Source organism: Schistocerca americana, chromosome 2, assembly GCF_021461395.2.
Source record: "Schistocerca americana isolate TAMUIC-IGC-003095 chromosome 2, iqSchAmer2.1, whole genome shotgun sequence".
In the NCBI taxonomy this organism is placed as follows: domain Eukaryota; kingdom Metazoa; phylum Arthropoda; class Insecta; order Orthoptera; family Acrididae; genus Schistocerca; species Schistocerca americana.
Window position 1 is genome coordinate 40790281 of NC_060120.1, and position 14022 is coordinate 40804302.

Consider the following 14022-nt stretch of genomic DNA (forward strand, 5'->3'; position numbering starts at 1 on the left):
CTCTGACAGATGACATGTACGTAAGCATCCTGTGTGATCACCTGCATCCATTCTGATCACCTGCATCCATTCATGTCCATTGTGCATTTCGATGGACTTGGGCAATTCTAGCAGGACAATGCTACATTCCACACGTCCAGAATTGCTATAGAGATGCTCCGGGAACACATTGTGTGTGGGGTATACTGTTGGAATCATATGGGACCCTGATGCGTCTAGATACAACTCTGACAGATGACATGTACGTAAGCATCCTGTGTGATCACCTGCATCCATTCTGATCACCTGCATCCATTCATGTCCATTGTGCATTTCGATGGACTTGGGCAATTCTAGCAGGACAATGCTACATTCCACACGTCCAGAATTGCTATAGAGATGCTCCGGGAACACATTGTGTGTGGGGTATACTGTTGGAATCATATGGGACCCTGATGCGTCTAGATACAACTCTGACAGATGACATGTACGTAAGCATCCTGTGTGATCACCTGCATCCATTCTGATCACCTGCATCCATTCATGTCCATTGTGCATTTCGATGGACTTGGGCAATTCTAGCAGGACAATGCTACATTCCACACGTCCAGAATTGCTATAGAGATGCTCCGGGAACACATTGTGTGTGGGGTATACTGTTGGAATCATATGGGACCCTGATGCGTCTAGATACAACTCTGACAGATGACATGTACGTAAGCATCCTGTGTGATCACCTGCATCCATTCTGATCACCTGCATCCATTCATGTCCATTGTGCATTTCGATGGACTTGGGCAATTCTAGCAGGACAATGCTACATTCCACACGTCCAGAATTGCTATAGAGATGCTCCGGGAACACATTGTGTGTGGGGTATACTGTTGGAATCATATGGGACCCTGATGCGTCTAGATACAACTCTGACAGATGACATGTACGTAAGCATCCTGTGTGATCACCTGCATCCATTCTGATCACCTGCATCCATTCATGTCCATTGTGCATTTCGATGGACTTGGGCAATTCTAGCAGGACAATGCTACATTCCACACGTCCAGAATTGCTATAGAGATGCTCCGGGAACACATTGTGTGTGGGGTATACTGTTGGAATCATATGGGACCCTGATGCGTCTAGATACAACTCTGACAGATGACATGTACGTAAGCATCCTGTGTGATCACCTGCATCCATTCTGATCACCTGCATCCATTCATGTCCATTGTGCATTTCGATGGACTTGGGCAATTCTAGCAGGACAATGCTACATTCCACACGTCCAGAATTGCTATAGAGATGCTCCGGGAACACATTGTGTGTGGGGTATACTGTTGGAATCATATGGGACCCTGATGCGTCTAGATACAACTCTGACAGATGACATGTACGTAAGCATCCTGTGTGATCACCTGCATCCATTCTGATCACCTGCATCCATTCATGTCCATTGTGCATTTCGATGGACTTGGGCAATTCTAGCAGGACAATGCTACATTCCACACGTCCAGAATTGCTATAGAGATGCTCCGGGAACACATTGTGTGTGGGGTATACTGTTGGAATCATATGGGACCCTGATGCGTCTAGATACAACTCTGACAGATGACATGTACGTAAGCATCCTGTGTGATCACCTGCATCCATTCTGATCACCTGCATCCATTCATATCCATTGTGCATTCCGATGGACGTGGGCAATTCTAGCAGGACAATGCTACATTCCACACGTCCAGAATTGCTACAGAGATCCTCCGGGAACACTCTTCTGAGTTTAAACACTTTCGCTGGCCACCAAACTTTCAGACATGAACATTATTGAGCATATCTGGAATGTCTTACAATGTGCTCTTCAGAAGACATCTCAACCCTGTCGTATTCTTACGGATTTGTGGACAACCCTGCAGGATTCGTCGTGTCAATTCCGTACAATACTACTTCAGACTTCAGTAAAGTCCACGCCACGTCATGTTGCGGCACTTTTGCGTGCTCGCGGGGGCCCTGCGCGATATTAGGCAGGTGTACCAGTTTCTTTGGCTCTTCAGTGTGTGAAAAAATGAAAATATGCATGAGTGATCCATCTCACCCATAGACGTATAGAGGGGTTAGAGCAGTGTACTGGTAGAGATGGACCACATAAAAATGACTACACGAGAAGAAAGGAGTCAATTGAAATTTTATATATTGGCTTGAATGTATTGTAATGAATACAGAATTATACTATTAAAATCTTTACTACTGAACAATTTCATCAATTTATTATAAATCTTGATTGAACACTGTCTTTTCGAATGAGTTGTTGGTTTTGATCAAGCCTTAGACTGTATTTCTCTCACCACTGCAGTTACACTTAATACCAAATGTTGACAATCGTGAACAAGCACTTAACCCAATCATAATTCTTATTTGTTTCATAACAGACTTCACCACAGCCAATACATTTATCCTCATCTAATACATAAAAGTTATTTTCCTGAACTTCTAAAAAGATTCCACCTGATGAATACAATGAGCTATTTGCAGTATTTTTCCTATTGAGCTTCTAAACTCTGCTTCTTTCTTGGTGATCACTTTATGCCTTCTTTCTGTTTCCTTATTTTTCTCATTCCTCTTTTCTTTATAGTCTCAAGGTTTCCAGCAGAGTTTATTCCTTTGGAACGGTTGCTGCCTTCCTTTCGCGGTTTTATCAATAGCAGGAACAGGTGACATTTCTTCGGAACCTTTCTCTTTTGTTTGCGGCAGTCAGGAGTGGTCAGTTTTGAGGTGGTAATCTTGAAAGTTTTAGTTTAGTGGGAATGGATGCTGAAGCTGTGCCAGTAAAGGAATTTGATTTGTGAAGATAACTCTGCTCTTTTGGTGTGTTTGGGATCAGTAGATCTTCAGATGTACTTAGAAGTGGTTGATTTGCCTGTGTGCAAGATTCTGCTCTTACATTTGTTGGCACAGATATATTTTCCGACAAATAAGTATAGTCTGAGACTCAGGCCATCTCCCTTGTGATTATTGCACGTGTCTCTAAACTAAATTTAATTGTTCTCCATCTCACTCACATTAAAACAAGTAGTCCATGTCTCCTGAATAGCACTGGTCCATTTCTCCCGAATGTCTGGGAGAGATGGACCACAGGACTTCCGTCAGCAGGTAGCGAACTCGGGGTCCATTTTAGGTTAGTTTCATGTCTACAGATTTGTGAAGCTCACAGTACTAAAACTGCATCGATATTGTGCAAACTACGTCTTAATACTAAAATTGTGTAGCCACTCGATAGAACTTTTCGGTTAACCAGACGACAGAATATGATTTTCCTCCATAACAGATTTCATCATACCCAATACATTCATCCTCATCTCATACAGCAACACTTCTGCACCACGTATGTTCACAAAAGAGCTTCCTTGCAAATAGGTGAGCTGCTCTCCAGCGGCACATTTGTGAAATATGCCAATGGTCCGCCTCACCCAGTGGCCCAACTCTCCAGGACTTACCCTATTTGTTAGAAATTCTTTGGAAATGTTTGGTTTGAAATTGAATGACTCTCGAGAAAAGAAAGTGATGTGAAGTACAAAATTCCGATTCTCCACATTACGGTCAGATATCGTCGTTATTACAATGTCTTATAAATTTTTACTGGCTCTCGCAGGGCATTGATTTTACTATGTTGATAGATTCCACTTGGACAAATAAATAAGGTGGAATCCATTTTTATTAAGTCAAAGATTTGGGACATGATTGTACTGACAGCAGTAGCGATCTCAACAACCGAAGTGACTTCCACTGTTGAAAGTGGCTATGTTAGAAACAACGAACTACGAAGAACAGTTACAGTGGAGACAATAAGACATCTCTGGAAGACATTAGGTAAGCATTTATCTCCACAAACGATCAGCGAACTTCCGAGAGTTTATCCCACCGTATGGAAATTTCTGTAGGGGAGAAATTACTGAGTTAGCATACCCTGATCAAGTAACAGCCCGCAGTTGGAAAATTCCACGCTCTCTTTTTATTAGAAGAATAAATGAACCACTGTAAACTATCAACTGCTGCCGTACGACCTGGCATCAAGTTGTGTGTATGTGGCGGTAGGCAATACGAAATCGTCGCAGTTAGGTGAGTTGACTTAGAGACGTGACAGACTGGTACTAGAAACAAGTCATCATGTTTCGATGTCACCATGACCACCTCCTCATAAGGTTTTCGAATTTGTATGTGTATCAAAGCTGACTTTGCAACGTGCCTACAGGGAATAATGTTTCACCCATAGGCACGTAACACAGCAAAAGAACGCTAACCACAAAATATTCCTAATGCCGATGGATTGGAGACATATCTTCCCAGATGACAACTGCGATGCTTAAGGGCAGAACGCGCACATTCAGGCAGTCCAAAGTATTTCGACTGCACCGCTCAGACATTGGTCGTTTCTTAATCGGATAGAAAATGTCTAGGACTATTTTGAAAGGCAGGTGAAACATAGCAGTCAACATCCCAACAGTTTGGTAGTTCTTCGCGATGTTATCATCAATGATTGCCTTCAGCTCGATGTGGCATCCCTGAAGCTACTTTTGGACTCTCACCCTTGCTGAACTTAGAGCATTATCAGAGGTAGAGGACGGGGTTTACCAGACAGCTGCTGGGGGTTTCCAGTCTCTGGTCCAGTGTGCTTAGCGGAAGTTCAGTAACAGTGAAGTGCATGTGTCTTCTCCATAATGCAGTATAAATAATATGAGTGTAGTAATACAAGACATTATACTATTTAAAAGTGCACTGAGGATCAGCAACATAATCGTTGCAGGAGAGTAGTACCAGTAACATAAATTTTAGTAGCACTTAGTGCTCTAACATAAATGGAGATTGTGGTATTAGTAATAGAGCCTACTGATATTCACTGAAGTAGTGGAGAAACGATCTGTTTGTAATGTTCTCTGAGCTTCCTTGGGATCGCACAGTTTCTCACTCGCAGCCACGACAGTCACTTTTTCAGTGCTAAATGCAACCGTTTCCAGTAGCGTGCCAATGGATCGGCCACTGCTGCATGGCCTGTGTCGCGTCAACCACCGTGTCGTATGGCGTGTGAGACAAATGACACGTCGTATCATCACAAATATTAACTCGAAAAAGTTGTCTGGTGGACCCGGATAACATTTTGCTGTGCTGAGTTAAAGATAGTGTAAACAGGGGTCGCCAGCGTCACTTTGATCCGTGCCGGTGAAACTTACTGGTGTTAAAAAAAAAGTTCAATTGTAGCTATTGTTACACGACAGTTTTTCCCGTAGACAGTAATGTAACTTACGCAGATTGGTAATGAGCGACCCATCTGAACGAAATACATAACTGACGATGAGGAATATGACAAACAGCAGTATTAGTAATTAGCGGTAACTGACTTGCGTAACCTTAGTCATCATCTACTCTTGATTCGAATTCCCATGCCTTGTAGAAGTGAGAGAACGTTGGAGAACGTTCAAAGTATTCTGTACGCTGCAAAAAGAACATGGAGCAGGAAGGGCAGTGCGCTATCCTCACAGTCAGAGACATTTCGGATAAGGCATGCCCTTGGAGGAGGGGGAAGGGGGGGGGGAAGAGGCGAATGGTCAATAGCCCATAGCCAAGCACTTTTCTGTGAAGCCACTCTGGGCATCTAAAGCTCTGTAGACACAGAGAAAGGATCCGCTGTGGTCCGAACCACTGCCACCCGAAAAGGGAAAATATTTTAACAGAAAGCTCTATCGTTCACAAAGACAGAAAGCATAGTTTTTCTGCAGAAAAAATTGAAGTTACCGATAAAAAGTTCAAAAATGGAATAGAGACATGTAATTTTGGGTCTTTGATGACGTGACACATCAACCAGAATTTTTGGTCCTTTGAAGACATGAGATGTTGTATTCAAATGTTTACACAATACAATTATTTCAGAGGCTGGCTCACCTCAATCAACTGTAGCTTAGACAAAGAATTTCGGTTGTACCAACAAGGACCACCTCGTTCCTCACAGAGAGAAATGGAGAAAAAGATGAATTTTTCTGCGTAGCATGGTAGGACGAACGTCGGACCAGATCCTTGGTCACAGAGAGAGATGTTTAGAGAGATGACTTCTTTCTGTGTAAGTTGGTAGGACCAACATCATTCGTTAAACAAATAACGGAGAGCTGAAGGAAGGGAACTAGCGTGTCCTAAGGAGCATTTTTATCAGTCGGCGCTTGGAATATCCAGAGCCCATCAAATCTGACAACAAGACGCAAAAAGCGGAAATGCGAGAATTCCTTGTAACAATCATTCGAGCAGAAATCATTTTGGGCTTCATCTTGAGCTTATTCATCGTAACTTCATCTGAGCCTCCGTCTTTACCTTGGTCACAACTGAGTGCCGCAACCACAGTTGATGTCTCAAGGGAGTTAGTGAAAGTTTGGGCTGATATTCACTTTGCCAGCGGCAAGGGTCGCTGGTTCCATTAATGGCTGATTCTGCAGTCGCTTCAGCTTGGTTGGTTGATTTGAGGGGAGAGGACGAAAAAGCGAGGTCATCGGCCCGTTCGGATGAGGGAAGGATGGGGAAGGAAGTCGGCCGTGCCCTTTCAAAAGAACCATCCCAGCATTTGCCTAAAGTGATTTAGGGAAATCACGGAAAATCTAAATCAGAATGGCTGGAAGTGGATTTGAACCGTCGTCCTCCCGAATGCGAGTCCAGCGTGCTAAGCACTACACCCGCTGGCTCCGTGGCTCTATCCTGCACCGACAAAACCATGGCGAGATCCAGCCGTAAGTGTGAGATGAGGTGTAGGGAAACTAACACCATTTTATTACATTTTGATCACTTCAAGCTGCATTTGCAAGACCTGTGTTTTTAATCAGTGAACAGTCTGCTTCCAGCTCGAACCACAGGTGTGATGTACTCTCTTCTGTTGTTCTATATGTTTTCAACTAACATCGCAACAATGGCTACGAAGTCTTTCGCAACGTATTTCTTGAGTAAAAACCTCTCGGTGTACATGCCGCGTCAATTCAGGATAAAACTCCAAGCTTTCGACCACTACCTCCATGGTCGTCGTCAGGGCTAAAACTGACTGTCGTGAACTAGCGAGGTTCCCACTTTTATATGCAAAGGACGGCTTCTGATTGGCTGGAATACGTCATGGCAGCAGCGATATGGCGCGTAGTGAAGTGGTGCCCTCTACTTCCATAGATGTAGTTGCTATCCCGCGTTGCTTGCGACAATAACTGGGCACTTCGTGATTGCTGTTAATTAACTGGCACAATTATTAGCATTTTTCCACCCGGTTCCTACGTCAGTTACCTGAAGGCCTTATTACATTAATGTTGCAATTGCTTGTCATTTGTTTTGTGAATAATTTTGTTGGAATAAATCAAAGTAATTGTGATTCATGTCTCAATTGGTAGTCATAATTCCCCCAGGCTTTACTTTTGAAGTCACTCTAATATTTCTGTGATGCTTGTCAGTGCTAAAATTCATTTAACCCTTTTCTTCCTTGCACTATCTAACTGCATTCAGGAGTATTCCGAGAGCTGATGAATGGACTGACTAGCGCACATGCTAACTGTCAATAAATCGTCACCAGCTAGTTCCTGACGATGTTCGCCGGTAATCTCCACAAAGTCAAACAAGATAACAGCACAAAGAAAACACAAATTCAAGTTTCCATGGAAAGAAAAGTGCTAGACCTCAATCATACATCGGCAACTCCGTCCCTCTGACGCCTTCATTAAACACCACTTGCAGACAGCTAACGGCTCCCTGGTCGTACATGATGAATTTTCCTGCTGCGCATTTGCACACTCACTAAATCACTACACTTCACCATAAAACCACGAAACGACTTAGCAAAATTGGGTGGCCACGCGCGGAAAATCGCTTATGCAGTCTTTTACTGTTTCGGAACCAGGAGAAGAACTTCATCAGTCACTGACGATCACTAACGTCCGATGTGGTACCAGCAACACTCTCGAAACAACATCTCAAGATCCCCACAACTCACATCCTACATCCAGGAGGGTTGCTGGCTGACTCCCCTATTTCGCAAGCTCCAAGCAGCTGCAAGTGGTTTTTGTTTTCTTCAGCTACTACAGGCAATCAGCGTCAGGAGCAGAGTTTTAATTCCTACCAACAGCCCACATCTGCAGAGAGTCGCCAGTGCCAGGATTCTTTGGAACTTTGTTTCCGAAAAATTACAAAACTCCTGCCGTCATGGGAAATTCGCTGATCTTGAAGCTAGTATATCAAGATACGAGCACAAACAAACGGATTGCAAAAGGACAGGCTGGAGAGAGCCCCCTCCACTGGATGCTAGAAATCGGCTCTAGGATTCTCAACAGCCAAGACGACGAAATCACGAGGAGGCAACTTTAAACGTGAATAACCATACCGGAAATAAAATACTTACTGTACGTAACGTCAATGTACGCTTTAGTATTATCTCAATTTTTACCTTTTGCAGTATATATTGTGATGATGCTACAGTTCATTTAAAGAGCGGAAACGGTAAACAAAAAATACTAAGTGTGACTTCTGGTTATTTTCAAAAACTTACTACAAAGAGAGATGATGCAGTATGTTACTGCTACTTCCGATAAGCAACTGCCATCGCCTGCAAGTTCCGATGGTCTCTGTCAACTTCTGTATAGAAGTCACGATTGAATTAACTCCACTGTTGACCACAATTTTCTGTTGGTCCCTAAAGCACATACATTCTCACCGCAGTTAGAAAAGATCGCAGTCTACAGCCATCGACAAGAAACGAAGTACAACTGGTCTACAGAATTACCGTCTAGTGTCATCCACTTCTTCTTGATGGAAGAATAATGAGTCCCTGGTCATAATGATTTTGGTTCAGTGCTGCACTGCCGTCTACTAAATAAACTACATTCGTAACAGTATAACAACCTCGTTTTGTGACTGGAAAGAAAATTTCTTTCTAGGCAGAACACAGCACGTAATTCTGGATTAAGAGCCATGTACAGATACTGATATGATGTACTACAGAGGAATATCATACGACAGTTTTAATAATTTCAAGCAGTAAAGCATAGAGCAATTGTTCACAAATAATGTTTATTCCGCATTCAGATTTCGGATGCGACCATTCTCAGAGCAGTAAATGCAAGTTAAAACTTCAAACCGACATATATGCACATAGTCTTAGCTGGTCCACTCCTGTCAAAGGTTGAGTTCACTCAACTTACATTTAATGAACTAAAGACGGCCACAGGGTGACTAAAATCTGAACGTGGAATAAAAATTATTTGTGACTGATTGCTGTAGTCGCTGGACACACGTGCTTCCCAATGGAATAAAACCTGATAATTTCAATAATATTCATGATACGCTCTGCTGTGGTTTAGCGGATTGAATTAGTGTACCAAGGAATGTATGCAAAAGCCTAGAAAACAGAAAGGGATGCAAGATGTCTGTCAGCTTATCAGAGCATACCTTTCATGGGACTTGAGAGAGATGTGGAGGACAAAGACTGCAGGCGAGGGCTGAGACTCAAATATATGCAACAAATAATTGAGAACGTTGGTTGTAAGTGCGTTTCTGGAATGAAGAGATTGAGATAGCGGAGAAAATCGTGGTGGTCAGAAGCCTAATGACCACTCTCCACCCCACCCCCTTAAGTAATAAGAAAATAGATTTATTATGAGGTAGATTAAGCCAAAACCTACCCTTGGTATGTATCGGTATTCAGCATTGTGCTTGTTTTATTCAGTGTATCTGTATCTTGTACCTGCTCCTACACTTAGCTCTATGGAGTATGGCAAAGTCCAGTATTGGTCTGTGGAAAGGTTGATTGACAGAAATTACATCTCATACTCTCGATGTTGAACTATTACATTTTGTTCCTTGTAAGTGGCCATAACACTCAGGAGATCCACGAGGGACGAGTACCCACTGTTGTAGGCATTTCTGCATATAATGATAGATGAAAAAGTGAAGAGTAATTTCAGTTGGTATGAGTGATATTCAGCAACGCAGCGGCAGCAGCAGCAGTAGTAGTAGTAGGACAGCACTGACCTGGCGAGACAGGCGCTGGCGTAGGTGACGCCGCTGGCGGCGCAGACTGGCGCGTACACTGGCGGGCAGTTGCACGGCTGGCCGCTGTAGGCGGCGGCGCTGCTGTCGCACTGTCGCCGCGTGCACGTCAGCTCTCCGGAGGAACACGCGCACAGGTTGCACTCCAGGTAGAACTGCGAGTTGTGCTCTGCCGGCAGAACATCATATCGCCCCTGTTATACAGATGCGCTTTTACTCCTGGCACGCTGAAAACGAAGTTACTACTGCCGCGACTGAGTACGTATAATACTGAAAATTACACTCCTGGAAATGGAAAAAAGAACACATTGACACCGGTATGTCAGACCCACCATACTTGCTCCGGACACTGCGAGAGGGCTGTACAAGCAATGATCACACGCACGGCACAGCGGACACACCAGGAACCGCGGTGTTGGCCGTCGAATGGCGCTAGCTGCGCAGCATTTGTGCACCGCCGCCGTCAGTGTCAGCCAATTTGCCGTGGCATACAGAGCTCCATCGCAGTCTTTAACACTGGTAGCATGCCGTGACAGCGTGGACGTGAACCGTATGTGCAGTTGACGGACTTTGAGCGAGGGCGTATAGTGGGCATGCGGGAGGCCGGGTGGACGTACCGCCGAATTGCTCAACACGTGGGGTGTGAGGTCTCCACAGTACATTGATGTTGTCGCCAGTGGTCGGCGGAAGGTGCACGTGCCCGTCGACCTGGGACCGGACCGCAGCGACGCACGGATGCACGCCAAGACCGTAGGATCCTACGCAGTGCCGTAGGGGACCGCACCGCCACTTCCCAGCAAATTAGGGACACTGTTGCTCCTGGGGTATCGGCGAGGACCATTCGCAACCGTCTCCATGAAGCTGGGCTACGGTCCCGCACACCGTTAGGTCGTCTTCCGCTCACGCCCCAACATCGTGTAGCCCGCCTCCAGTGGTGTCGCGACAGGCGTGAATGGAGGGACGAATGGAGACGTGTCGTCTTCAGCGATGAGAGTCACTTCTGCCTTGGTGCCAATGATGGTCATATGCGTGTTTGGTGCCGTGCAGGTGAGCGCCACAATCAGGACTGCATATGACCGAGGCACACAGGGCCAACACCCGGCATCATGGTGTGGGGAGCGATATCCTACACTGGCCGTACACCACTGGTGATCGTCGAGGGGCGCTGAATAGTGCACGGTACATCCAAACCGTCATCGAACCCATCGTTCTACCATTCCTAGACCGGCAAGGGAACTTGCTGTTCCAACAGGACAATGCACGTCCGCATGTATCCCGTGCCACCCAACGTGCTCTAGAAGGTGTAAGTCAACTACCCTGGCCAGCAAGATCTCCGGATCTGTCCCCCATTGAGCATGTTTGGGACTGGATGAAGCGTCGTCTCACGCGGTCTGCACGTCCAGCACGAACGCTGGTCCAACTGAGGCGCCAGGTGGAAATGGCATGGCAAGCCGTTCCACAGGACTACATCCAGCATCTCTACGATCGTCTCCATGGGAGAATAGCAGCCTGCATTGCTGCGAAAGATGGATATACACTGTACTAGTGCCGACATTGTGCATGCTCTGTTGCCTGTGTCTATGTGCCTGTGGTTCTGTCAGTGTGATCATGTGATGTATCTGACCCCAGGAATGTATTAATAAAGTATCCCCTTCCTGGGACAATGAATTCACGGTGTTCTTATTTCAATTTCCAGGAGTGTATTTCTTTGTTCATCGTGTAGTATATTGCATTACACTGAGATGACTGAAATCATGGGATACTGTAATACATATGTGCATTCCCTTCACGTGTTTAAGCCAAGTATTATGTATATTTATGCGATCGGGAATGCTCAGTAGCAGCCAGGCTACATGTACATTTAACAATTAAGCGTCAGCAAGGAGCATTAGTGATGAAATCATAGGAGGCAATGTTGTGCAACCTTAGTAGGGACAAAATCCGACTGTTCGGGAGTAGGATCTTACAATCTGAGACAGTGTTCCGAAACAAACTTCCGTCACAATGTCCGCAAACGTGACGACATATCCGCCTAGCAACAGCGATCTGGCTAAAAGTTTGGATACATATATATGTAGGAAATGAGAGAAGTATCCTTATTGGCTGAGGGAGAAATGGGGGGTCTGTCTTGTCCTTCGGGAAGACAGGATGAGTTAGTCGCAAGGAGCCACTGAAAACGCACGGTCGAGTAACCGCGCCGGCTCTAAAAGAACGGTCGCGAGTACATATTTCAGCTCTTAAAGAAGGTAGAAAGTGAAGTAATTAGTTATCAGAACGCCACGTGTCGTGGGCAGTGTCTATCATTATGGAAAGTCAGAAAACTGCGTTAATGTGTCGTAAAGGGTCGACTATAACGGCGTAGTCCACGGCCGCCATATTGGATACGCTGATTCTGTGACGTGTGTGACAAAGCAATTTCTGTATTAAAACAATTATAGTTCAAACGTCGTTGACAATTAACAACTGGCATCCCTAAACACTCCACTTCAGCAGGATCACCACCTACTTGGAACCTAGCGACTGAGAGCTACTACTGTGCTATGAAGGACTTAGCGAAGCAGCAAGACACAAGGTTAGTGATACCGCCCAGAGAAGCACTTCCTTCTTGCTACAGTGTCACTGAGGGCGTTGTGATACCTCTTAATATCATGTCGGACCTCCTTTAGACTGGTGTAGGGCAGCAGCTTGACGTGGCATGTAGTCAACAAGTCGCTGAAAGTGCCCTGCAGAAGTACTGTGGCCTACTGCCTCTATAGCCTACTGCGAAAGTGTTTTCGGTGCAGGATTTTGTGCACAAACTGACTTCTCGATTATGTCTCACAAGCGTTCGAGGGATTCATATTGGGCGATATGAGTGGCCAAGTCATTCGCTCCAATTGTCCTGAATGTTCTTCAAACCAGTCCTGACAAATTGTGATGACATGGTGCATTGTCATCTATAAATATTCTGTCGTTGTTTGGAAACATGAAGTCCATGAATGGCTGCAAATCATCTCCAAGTAGTCGAACATAACCATTTCCAGTCTATGATCTGTTCAGTCGGACCAGTGGACCCAGTCCACTCCATGTAAACACAGCCCATACCATTATGGAACCACCACCAGCTATCACAGTGCCTGGTTCACAACATGGATCCCTGCCTTTGTAGGTGAGCCGTGCGTGGCTCATGTTCGTGCCATCACTTATGTAACACCCTGTTTTTTCCGTACTGCCGCCTCGTTATGTTATTTTTCAATTACTGGTGCCACTGAGTTGCTGCCTTGCCTGCCCGTGAGCGACAGTAGCAGCGCTTATCGATATAGGCCCTGCCATATTATCTTTGCTGGACTGCTATTACTTCCTGGTCGTCGTGTGTCGTCCAACGGGTTGGAACGCGCCAGCAGTGCAGTTCGGACCGGGAAATGAAGTCAGTTGGAAGGCGCCAGCAGTGGAGTTCAGACCTGGCAGTCGGACAGTTGGGACGTGGCTGAAGTTCGGTCGGGTTGGAGCCGCAGTGAGGTTGCCGGCACACATGGCTGGGGACAGTCTTGGTTGACCGTCGGCTGGTCGTCTTACCGGACGATGTGTATTTGCTCGCTGACCGCTTATGGGTTGACGGTGTGTGTCTCAACTCGTGGTTCGTCCTGGTGATTGCACAGTCACTGTTTTTAGCATTCGTCGCGTTCTTGGTCCAAGTGTTTGCGAAATTGTGTGTGGCCTTTGATGTTCACTGTCCAGTTATTTTAGTGCTGTCTCCGTGCTGATGTGTAGCAGTTGGTCGGTTGGCGCAGTCGCGACGTAGCACCAGTGGAGGCGCGGATAGCCATCACTCGCCGATGATTGCCGACACACGTGATTTGAGTGGGGACGACTTTGGTTGATTGTCGGTGGGTCGTCTTGCCGGACGACGTATATTTGGCCGGTGATCGCTTTTGGGTTGGCTGTGTGTGCCGACTCGTGATTGTTCTGCTTAGTCCCTGCCGTTAGCATTGTCGAGTTCTTCGTGCAAGTGTTCGTGAAACT

The 14022-nt window shown here is 45.5% G+C and overlaps 1 protein-coding gene across 1 annotated transcript in view; it reads right to left on the reverse strand.

Moving 5' to 3' along the window:
- The window catches only part of LOC124593768 (reversion-inducing cysteine-rich protein with Kazal motifs-like), a 208104-nt gene that overhangs the window by 53660 nt on the left and 140422 nt on the right, over positions 1-14022 (reverse strand). Inside the window, exon 11 of the mRNA XM_047132117.1 lies at positions 10003-10189. Within this exon, the coding sequence (XP_046988073.1) occupies positions 10003-10189 (187 nt within the window). The remainder of the gene's footprint in view (positions 1-10002; positions 10190-14022) is intronic.